Genomic DNA, 12,161 nt, shown 5'->3' with positions numbered 1-12,161 from the left:
GTTTAAAATACACACAGCTATCCAGCTAGAAAGTCTTCACAACTGTCCCATTTCTATGAGGTGTCATGCTTGACAAAACGTTTTGCAGAGAAATCAAAATTTCTACACATACACTTACTGTATCAATAAATAAAAAAGCCCTTATTCCAACCAAAATATAAATCCATTAAAGGCAACCCTCATCAACCGTAATGTGTAATTTGACTATTCCTTAAAAGACAATGTTAATGTCCATTTATATTCCTCCCACCACACAATCATTACCATGGGCAATGACAATAACAATGACACCTCTGCATAATGGACAATTCTTAATAATTCTCTACAAATTAATTTTTAAAAATCCTATTAAAAACACAATTGAAAAAAAAACAGAATCTGGTATCAAGTTCATGGGGAGAGGCATACGAATTTACATACAAAAAGAATTCAAATAATGACTATAATATCTGAATATTTATAAATCAATTAATTATAACCGCATATGCAGGAGCGACTTCCCTAAGAATAAGATGCAAACATAGTAGAACAAGCTAATATGATGAGCTTACACTGGTTAAAGCATGTGATAAATTTCATGAAACAAAGAAAAATATAATACAGTTGAAACACAGATGCTGTTTTGGATGAAAGATATCATGCGCACTCTCTCATGAACCCTTTGATGCCGAAACATTGGCAAAACATGTGAATCATCCAGCTTCTACTCGAAAGCAGCAATGGCTGATTATGTTGCATGCTACGTATTGACCCACTGTATTCATCCACACAGTTCTAAAATCTCTAACAATTTTCAATCGTCAGTGCATCCTGCAGTAAAAAAAAGGAAATTGTTAGGCAAGCCTACTCATCCACCCCCTACGTTAAGTGCATGCTGATAGCTTTCACTCTACATGAGAACATCACTGTAGGTGGACACCCTTCAGACACCACGAGCTCACTACTCTATAGAAAGATACTTTTGAGAGCATCCTGAAATATGATTTTATTATGCATTTTTGTTGCTGTTTGTTTTTTTTTTGCAGGAATCATACATACGAGTTAGTCAATCACAAGCATTGTATTCATTATTACAGACAACAGTGTAATTCAGACTCATTTGACCCATTTGACAATATTTAAAAAAGACTGGCATTGTAAAAACCAGAGTGCTGAACATCTGACTGGTGGAACTTATGCTGCATTCCATTAAATAATATACAGAAAGCTTGGTTATGCTTTTCTTCCCGAAAATAAAAATGCTTGTGCCATAAGTAGCTAATATATGCCTAAAACAGCTGTAACTAGTCGGCAGCAAGAATTATGATCAAACTGACTGAATAAGTGGTCCATTCCTGTAAAAAAAAAAAAAGTCTAAGAGATTAGACAATTGTAACACAGTAACACTTGAGCTACTTTATTTCTGGTTAAGGACAGAATTTTTTTTCTCTTTTAAGTTTAATCTCCTTGACCTACAACTCCTCAGGGTCAGTAAGTACTTCAAGAGGACTTACAACAGTGATATTGATACTTAGTCTTTCTTATACATAGATCTGCAGTATGCTTGGCATGAACTGTTTTAAAAAAGAAAAACAAAGAAAACATTAAAAATATTTTTTGCATCAAAAATGCATTCCTCAATATATTTTCCATTACCATGTCATCTCTCTAGGCAGTGCATAACATTCAAGTATCAATGGCTAAATTAACGTAAATCTGTAGTTTAATACTGTGCCATCCCCAGCCTTTCCCAGTTTGAAATACTCATAAAACCTGACAGACAATTACAAGATTTCACCGGAGAGAAGAAAGAGCCAAAAACCCCACAGAATACAAGAACGAACTAATGAAACGTGCTTGTCCTCTGCAGCTGAGGGCTGTTTTTCAGGCTTCGTAAGACCGGCTGGATTTCTGCTGGGGCTTAAGACAGGCGGATGCTGCAAGCATAATCGATCAATGGCTGGATACAGTTTTTCATCCGCGGGAGTCAAAAGGGTCGAAGGAGCTGGGAGGAAGGAGCTGGAGGAAATTAAAGGAGTTTGAAAAAATATATAACTCAATTTCAATGTAAGCTTGGAATCTGCCTGCCAACCTCTACAACATATTACAATGCAAGGAAATAAAGGAAGGCCTGGCACGGGGGTAGACAAATGTGCAGAGGTGAATTTGTATTGTAATGTAATAAAATGAACCTATGCGTAGAAGGCAGATGTCTCATATCTCACAAGACAGATGCCATTATTTGAACAACTGGACAATGCAGAACTCCTTTACAAATCTAGTGGAAAAAGCAGTTCATATGACAGCACATTGTTCAGAAGCATTGATGGCAGCTTATAACGAAAGTCCGAACACATCTTCACATGTATCACAAACATGTGACTTGTCTGGCACAAATTCTTTTGGCCTTAGCGCTGGAATGAACTGTGCAACTCATCTTAGATAACTCTTCTTACCTCAAAATTAAGTGATCAAATCCATTTCAATATATACTGCCTTTATAATCAGGCTTCATTCTTGCCTGGGCATATAGGAAGATGATAAGATTATATACACAAAATTAGGTTATATACAAAATTGTGTGTGAAACACATGAGCTTAAACTATGTATATTTCATTATATTATTACATTATATATTTCCAAAAAAGTTGACAAATAAGATATTATTGTAGTAATATTAATGTTTGCCTCTTAATTGTAGCAATTGTTATTGCTACAATTAAGAGGTGAACATTTGAAAGTGTCTCAGATTATCTAATTTTGGGTGCAAATAATTGAATTCTATCTATTCTTTGTGCAGGTTAAAAAGTGAATGTGTACTATTCTAGATTTTTAATTCAAGATTTTATTGCATGGCTTGGAGCACTCATGCTTAAAGTGTTACGAGTGGTTAGGAACAGCCCTCAAGTAACAGGGCTGATGAAAGCTCATTTTATGAGGCTGTGTTATTTCACACTACAATCTTTATACAATTTTAAAGAGAATGTTTGTCAAGCTCAAGAAAATAAATTAGATTACAATAATTATATATACTTGTATATATACTAGAAAATCCATATTTGTAACTTTGTAACTTGTATTTGTACTGTACCTGTAACCGTACCTGTCAATATGATAATAAAGTCTCCAACTGCAGAGTGAGAAATCAAATTCTGTCTAATCAGTTAGATTTTAGATGGTATATGAAAATGCCATCACATACAAAACAATTTGTGGGTTTTATCAAAAAGTGCTTTGAGTTAAACTTTTCTAGTTTCATGTAACTTGTGTACAGGAGGCTATGACTTGGACTCTACCAAAACATACACAGTAGTTATGCACAATGGAAGTGGCAATTCAAATGGAATTCATAAGTGCTGAACAAAAGTAAATCCTGTCAGACAGTAAAAAACTAGAGATTTATATACTGAAAAAGAGAAATGGCAGAGAGAGAGAGAGAGAGAGAGAGAGAGAGAGAGAGAGATGCAGTTTTGCTCTTGGGCAAAAGCCTTAGGTCTGGATTTAAACACTGACAACCAGTGGAGCTGCATAGTGTGATAATACAAAGCTCTCAGCGAGAACTCTAATGGTGCTGATAAGGGGGAATTCAGAACTTCAAAGTAACCACTGTGGCTGAGATTTTCTGCTGATAAAACCTAAACTTAAGTTTTCAGTGGGTCATGAGAGTTCATGAGCAATCTTAATTGAAGGGACAGAATTAAGACTAAAGCCTACAAAATAAAGTAATATAACATCATAACGATGATGATTATCATCATTTTTTGCTGGAGGAAATATCCTTTTAGTCGGATTCAAGAACAATTAGCGTCCATCTAGTCATAATGTGATAATCCCCCGTCACTCATCTAAATGCACATGAGCTGTGTTTGATTTCTCGATTAATTTGTTGCTCTCTTGCTGTGTTTTGAACAGGCAATAACTCTCAGCTGCTGGCACTGATTTAACAAATAAAATGAGCAAAAACACACACTCTCTTATTACATTATTTGAATGACATCAACAGCTGTGACAGACTGGTGTACTATCCAGCAGGAGTACTTGTGCAATATGCCACACATGTCAAGATGTGCTCCAATCATGTGAGCCATCCAAACTCCAACACAGATTCTGTGAAGATATTCAGCAAAACAGCCAGCTTCATCACAGCTTTTCTTACATGAAACAGCAAAAGCCACGTGTCACGTCTCCACATTATAAACAATATTTAGGTGCGTCAAAAAATATAACACAATACACAAAATGAGTTTTAAGTGACACCAAGAGCAGATAAAGTAGCAGAGAGTGGATGCTGTCAAATGGCATCGAGACTGTGTTCCTACAACCTGCATTGTGTTCAGCATTTCATTTACTGTAACCATGCGAAGAGCGCATATCAGAGAACACATGCATTTCATGACCTACAATTTATATTCTGCTAAAGCGGTCATGTCTTTGATATTCAACTGTTGGTAGTGTACCTTCGGCATTCTCCACCACAGATGTCATATCCACTATGGGATTATTCCATATAAAACCACTCGCCAGCTGGCTTCAACTAATTTGATTAAAAAAAAAAAAAACAATGCCTGCCAGTGAGAAAGAATGATTACAATATGATTTAAGGAGATAGATATGGTCATAGCTGGCTCTTTGAGACTGCCTACCTCATCTACCTATTCAGCCTTCTAGAAGAGCAATATCAATACATTACTTAAGTGCATTTAACTTCGCAATATTATGTATAATTTACGTATTTGCAGGATGTACAGACAGTAGTGAATCAACAGCACATCTGAACTTTATTCCCATACATATCACATGATATAGACATGTTGGCAAGAACCCAGCATGAGGGATGACATACAGTGGGAGGGATTCTATGCAAAATAATTACTTTCTTTCAAAAGCAATTTAAACGACATCTGAAATAAGTTCCTATGCAACATGATTACTTTCTTGCAAAAGCGATTTAGAAGAAATCCAAAATAAGTCCATAAGAAGCTTTTGAGATAATACAAATTTAAAAAGGCCTGTCTCTGCAAAATGAGGTACATGATGGCAACATACATGTGGAAATTAATGTCCTACGATGGTGAGGCCTAGATTGTCATGTATTTGTCTTTATTCCAATCCTTTTATCCAGTTAACATGATTCTACCCATCATAAGTGATGATGCCATTCAACGGCTGATGATATAGTCATCACCAGGGCACAGAAGAAGGAGCAGCAGGCGTGGCCCTAAATAGCTGGCTGAATCACACGCCCCATGAAGACCGTTCTGTCTCAATAAATTCAGCTGTAAGGAAATCTTGTTCAATTAAGCAAATCTCCCTTCATGTTGACAGAGCCGGGTCACTCGGCTGTTACAAACAATCCAACTTCATTATGAAGGTCGAATCTTTCGGGCCACTGATGGGTCCTGCCAAACAGCACTGTGCTGCCCTGGACAGATGGCAACATGTGGCATTATGATGAGGATGCCAGAAAGAGCAGGTGAAGTGGTGCTCGGTAATGACAAAATGTCATGATGTATCCTCTACCCCAGCAGACGTTTACTCTAAAAGGTGACAGAGCGTGACACAAGTTACTTTTTTTTGTCTCAAAGCCTGGGCTGCCATCTGCATGATAATGTTTAATTAAGATGTTATGAAATTGGTTATTAGAATTATTACCACCCTTTATGAATGGCCGATTTCCTATTCACGCCACACTGAAAATGGAATTTTACCACTTTCATGACTTTCATGTCTGAAAATGGCAGGATTCACACTTTGTACCATACCTTCCTGAAAAATGGAAAGTGTAGGCAGTGAGCAGGAACTTGCTCTAGTGTGAATGTGGTTTGCATGGCTATATTATCTCAACAGCATTAATCGAACATTGCAAAACAGTGATCGTCACCAGCTGGATAACGCTTGAGAAGAAAAACAACGGTTCAGAAGAAAATGTTTGATGCTGAACAGCTCATGTTTATGGAGAGTACAGCAGCAGTATGTGTCACATAAAGGCACATTCACCAGGCGAAACACTTGTAACTCCCATTTATTGTCTGCTGTCTGTGTACTCACAGCCCATACCTATATCGTCATATTTGGTCTTTAGCTGATTAATATGGGTTTAACCCTGTAATAACCCACAATTATTATTATTTTTTGAGATTATAATTAAGACCCAAGCAATTGCTTTAAAGAAGATAAAAAGACAATGAACCGTATTAGAAACTCAAGGACAAGTTCAAGAACAAAATTAACTTTCTGTTTATGTGGCTTTGTTCATACAAAAACATTGAAAAATGCTTGAAGGACATATAATGGAATTTGTATGCAAATTGTATCAATAAAATCATAAAAAAGTATAGGAAGTACATGAGTAAAAGAGTAATAATTAGGATGGCATTTAGAGAGAAAGTGTAACCATTTTAACTACATATACATAACATATATGCATAATTTGTTACACTGCGAAGCTGCCAGTCACCTCAAAAACAGATATTTAAATATAATATTTAGATCAGTCATGTGTGAACAGTAGCTGACTCAAAAGAAGAAACTAAAAGTTCAAACCACTTTGCATCATAGCAATGATAGTTTTATGCTTGAGAAATCAGAAATACCCACAACTATTCATTTCAGCAGTGAGTCAGTACATAATATGTGACTGGGAATACTGAAAAATTCATTCCTGTAAACAAATTTCAACTCTTGTAGCAGGCAAAGCCACAATTTCCACAACGATACACTTCCACTTTAGCTAAAACTACATGGTACTGATTGTACCATGAAATTAAGTGATCCATGATCAAGAAAGTCTAAGTCTATTAGCCTCAAAGAGTCACAGTGAGGGCCATTCTTTATTGTTAAGTTATTTCGGTCAATATTTTGCTTTGACATATGCCGCTCTGAAGCTTACTGTTTTGCTTAACTGGTTGTGCATGAACATTGTCTGTACTATGTACCACTTTGGTACAATTCTAAAGATGGGAGTAAACCAGAGTTTGCTCACATTTTGCTGAGTTGTACCTCCAAATGAGTTGACTTTGTGCCCTCGTACTGTTACTGTAATAACACTAATAGACAAGAAGTAAATAAAAAGAGGAGTGGAAGTGTTTTTTGGTGTTTTGTATTCCTGTTTTAAATGACACTGATCTGAAATTAGGGGCTAAACCCTAGCCTGAGTGCCAGTCCTCCAGCTGCAAATAACCTTGCAGGCTGAGTGCTGAGCTTTTCAGTGTTCTGTATGAAAAGATCTCATAATCAATATGCCCACCGTAAGCAATTTGGTAAGACAGCATCAATGAATTACTACTGGTAGCTGGTAGTATGTTTATCCTGAAAGGCTAATGTTAGCTAGCCAGCACCCAGGCTAGATAAACTCAAGGAGGGACATAAATAATAATAAATCCAATTACCTAAAATAAAGTACCATTATGCACATATACCATAGCACCCTTGACAGCAGTTGCTACAAATGTTCAAAGCAGATACTGCCACAGGCAGCACTACAGCATATATGAAAGCACCCTTTGGGCTAACCCTCAGTGTGAAGGAAGCCTCTGCTAATCAGTGGCAATAATCAGACCGCTGCCAGCATTCAAACCATTAATACTCACTGCTACTCTGTCCTATTTCTGTAAGTGTTTATCAGTGCCTCAGTATTGTACTCACTACCATGCTGGACAGGGAGAAAATAGCAGTCACATGCTTGACTTCTCCAGAAAATGAAGTTGACAACTAGAGATCAAAGGTTCTTTCTGCAAATCCAAAAGAAAAAAAAAAAGTGGCGACAGGACAGATGTGCGGTAATCCCCTTTCATTTCCCCTGCCGATCTCCTTTTTAGAAATCTACACGTAGTAAATTAACTTGAAAAATGGAAATAGCAAATCATTGCATATCATTCTTCAAGGCCATTATGGGTAGTCTGGCCAGTTTTCTAGTTTTTAGAAAAATAAAAGACGAAGGACCAAGCACCAGGAGCAGGTGTCTACAGGAGGGCATATTGTTTCTACTGACTGCCTTCACAAAGTAGCCCTGTGGCCAATCACATGCCAACTCTTCCTGAACAAATATCTAAGGGATTGAAAAATGGCCTGAATTGAATACCAATATTTCCACATGTTAAAAAGGCAAACAAAAAACAAATAAAATCAGACCTTGACAGTAGTTCATAAAGCCCAAGTATTCAATTATGAATATGCTTATACCTTCCAACTTGACCTCTTTAATCAATTCTATTAGGAAGTAAATAGTATGTCATTTTATCATTTCACTCAAAAAAGGAAAAAAAAATGATTCTGCAATACAACATGTTTATTGCTTACACACAGAAGGTGGGCATAGCACAACACCTTATGGAAAAGCATTACTTTGGTTTAATCTACCCTCTGATTTAATCATATATAAATATTCCTAAAGGTATACTGTGCCAGTAATCAATTCACCAGTTATGCTGTAACAGCACCTCCAGTTAATTGCTCAATATGTCATCAGGATAGATTTGCAGTTACTTTCAGAAACACTAGTTCAAGTTCAGCCAGAGAAGTTACTACAAATGATGTTGATTCTGTTACGCATATTTATATGCACCACAAAAACATATCAAAACATGTCAAATCAACAGTCTAACAATACCGAACCTTCACTTACTTCTTGTGTTTTTACACAAGAGAAATATACATTTTACATGCATTCTAAAAGGACTGTCACTGCTTTTTTTTTTTCATTTCAATGGCACATTATCATTATCATGGCTCCAAAAGCGAGACTGAACAAATGCCACACAAAACTCATCAAGCATTGTCCCTTTTGACAGAGCTAAGCTATAAAATGCATCTGCACTTTAAAACTCAGCGCCGTGTTTCAATGGAACAATGGGTCCTGTGGTCCTGTGGCTTACATCCTGCATCAAGGCCTTGGAACTCTATGTCTCCTACTCCTGCATTGGACACTGAACAGAGACACATCTGTGAAAAACCACAATGCTCCCCGGTCCATTGCTCATTCAACACGCTCCATTGCCAAGGCAGCTCATGCATTATGTGCCTTGGGGGGGTCACAGGTGGGATCATGGCTGTTTGGACATTTTACACGTTAACTCTTGTTATCATGTTAATCCTGTATGCTACACAATGCCACATATACATATTTTTGTTTAGCAAACAGCAGTACCCATTTACACCCCTTGAATATAAACATGTTTCTAGTTATAATAGGCTGGTCACAAATAGGTCAGTGTAACTTTGATAGGTGTTAGCCTATCCAGGTATTTAGGTAGCTGAAATGACCTAGTCTTAATGAAATTACTGTAATTGTTTTCTCTGTGGATAAAGCCAGTACAGTAGAATTTATTGTTGTTTTTCAGTGCATTTTCCAATCTTCAGCAACCTTTCCTTGATATCACTTTGAGGGTCAAACCAGTGGATATGAATGGATCTTTGCTAGAAACCCTTCGAGAACAGAAGGTCCATTATCCCAGAGGTGATCGGTAAAAACAAAGTTTGTAGAGTATCCTCCAGACAATTTCTTGCAGTGCAACTCCCAAATGCATGTAAAAGCATTGCTTAATACAGCATCATTTAATAAAGTATGGGCCAAACCACATTCATTCTTAAAAGGAAGTGAGAAGCAATTACACTCAGCAAATAGCTCTATACTCATGGGAATTCTGAATTCATCCTTGGGAAGGGCAGATTTAATTGCTATCTCACCTGAAAGATGCTATCCTTTTTCACGACATGTCTTTCCTGCCCATGTGATCATGGTCAATATGCACAGTGAAACTGTACCAAGCAGATGTAAATAGCATGCATGAAGTGATAATTAACATTACATTATGATTAATATTCAATTCACATTTAAGTGACTGTATTTTACAATCTCCAGATAAATTCCAGATATCAGTGCATCCATGGTAGGTATTACTTCTGAAAGGCCAATTTCTCTCCACATTCTGTATTATTCTAAGTACCATAAAGGAGCATACGTCTATGTATAGTCTGCTAATAAAATTGGGATGCTTTTTAACCAGTCATTCTAAATGTGTATTTATACTTGTATGTATTGTTGTGTGAAAAGTATAAATTAAGAACAGAAAATGTGTACATAATGGCAGGTATTTTTTCCAGTACACTGGATGTTTCTTGCAGAAAATGTATGCTGCTGTGACTACTATTTATCGTTCACATTTCACCTTCACACACACACACACACACACACACGCACACACACACACACAAATCTCAATTCAACTTGTCAAGGATTCTCTAGACACTCCTCTAGATAATTTATATTGTTTACCACATTCTGTTAGTGTCACTTTAAGACACCGTTACGCAGTCATCAAAGTAATTAAATAATGCAGGCTTAAATAAACCTTTTAAAAGTCAAGTTTAGGATACTGAAATTAAAACGGTTGTGCATATCTAAAAATGAAATTACTGTACACTTACCTGGCCTGTTGTCCAGTGCTCCAAAGTCCAGGGAGTACTTCACTACATGGTAGTTATTCCAGACATACAGCAAATTGTCCCTGGGATTGTAATCCACTGCAGCAATGTATTGGTAGGAATTAGGAAACGGTATGTCAAGGTATCCATCTTTGCTCAGGTCAGTGTTGTAGATGTAATCGATCTTATTTCCCGTGGCTTCATTATCGTCATCCTCGTAAACGGACTTCACCACATACAGGATGCCGCAGATCATGAAGGCGTTGGACGCAGACCTTTTGTCGTACGCTGTGTCCCAGGTGCCCTCGATCCGCAGCGTGTACGGGTTTAACTGGCTAATCACGATCTTCCCGTTGTTCTGCTCGGTGGCGTAGATCACCCACAGCCCGTTCTCATCCACCGCCAGGTCGATGTCTGACTTCCCACCCCAGCGATAGGGGGAGGTGTCATGGTAGTTGGCGCTGGCGATGATGGCCTCTCCGCTCTTGATGCGGGTGCGGAGGTCGAACTTAACTATGTTGCGCGTGCGCTCCTTGTTGAAGAACAGAGCTCCGTCGTACACCACAAACCCAGTCCCATCCACACGGTGAGGGAGTTTGTACGTGGTCGTGGGCCTGCCAGCAATGAAGTCTTCCTTAGAGGAATACTCTGTTAGCGTGTCTGTTCTGTAGGGCGTCCAAGGCATGTAGTAGATCTTGTCCGATGCCTGGAGAGGATCTTTGCACCAAGCCCCTGACTGGTGGTCAGATTCAAAGAGGTGCTCACTCTGGTATACTCCCCTCAGCAGGCCAGGGCAGAGAAAAACTATGGAGTGAAGATGAATGAGAAGCAAGAGGGTTACTTAACAGATAATGATACCCAAAGGGCAGGAGAAAATAAGGCGTCACTCAACCTTCAGACATTCCAATTTTTCAGAAGCTGTTCTACACCCTTTGACCTTGACCAAAAGGCTTACACACCATACCCAATCTTTACAGCTGACATGCTGCTTACTATTATCTGATGTTATGAATGTATCACCGATATATCATGGCTAGCATATCAGCCATTGTTTGCAATTATTTCACATAATAGAGGTCATATATTGGCTAGCAAGGACAGATAACACTTATTGCGTGCCTTGACATGCAAATTACAATCTGTGCCAGTTCCTATCAGTGGAAGCATCTGTAATGTATGTAAAATGTCCTTGTAACAGAAAACAGAAATGTTGTTTATACTGAACAGTACAAATGCCTGGGATTGCTAGCAAAATGTGATTAAGAGCAGATCCAAATTTCTGAGTCAATCCTTTTTTGGCAACATCTGACAACATCTGGCAACAACTGTGGAATTCAGTATTTCTGTTGTAATGTTACGTTAGTAACGTTTTAAATGGAGAGTAGGCTTGTATGCACACGCTAACAATAAGGCAAACCTCTGCCAGCTTGATATGGCACAACAGAGCTGTCCATAGAATTTATGTCAAATCAATAAGGCAATAAATCAACAAATCGATAAATTCTCAGTAGTTTGATTGTCTTTAATTCAATTGTTCTTTGTAAAGATTCAGATCCAGGGAAACCAGACCTGAGAGTAATTGCTTTTAATATGTATTTACAGATGGGTCACTGTTTCCTCTAGTACAATAAGTGACAGATGATATTTGTCATTGTCATTATACCTGCCATGCACAGTACAAAACAGCAATGTCCAATATTATGTTTTAGGAAAATAACTTTCAGGCAAGGGGAATGAGGAAAAAAGAGCTTTTCTTTGT

General features: G+C 37.7%; 1 protein-coding gene across 6 annotated transcripts in view; it reads right to left on the bottom strand.

Annotated features, from left to right (window-relative positions):
* Positions 1 to 12,161, bottom strand: part of LOC118792928 (adhesion G protein-coupled receptor L3-like) — a 190,802-nt gene that overhangs the window by 65,488 nt on the left and 113,153 nt on the right. For all 6 annotated transcript variants that reach the window (XM_036550779.1, XM_036550780.1, XM_036550782.1 and 3 more), the window contains exon 7: positions 10,406 to 11,206. In XM_036550779.1, the coding sequence (XP_036406672.1) occupies positions 10,406 to 11,206 (801 nt within the window). The remainder of the gene's footprint in view (positions 1 to 10,405; positions 11,207 to 12,161) is intronic.

Source organism: Megalops cyprinoides, chromosome 18 (assembly GCF_013368585.1).
Source record: "Megalops cyprinoides isolate fMegCyp1 chromosome 18, fMegCyp1.pri, whole genome shotgun sequence".
NCBI lineage: Eukaryota > Metazoa > Chordata > Actinopteri > Elopiformes > Megalopidae > Megalops > Megalops cyprinoides.
This window is presented reverse-complemented; position numbering and strand designations above follow the sequence as displayed.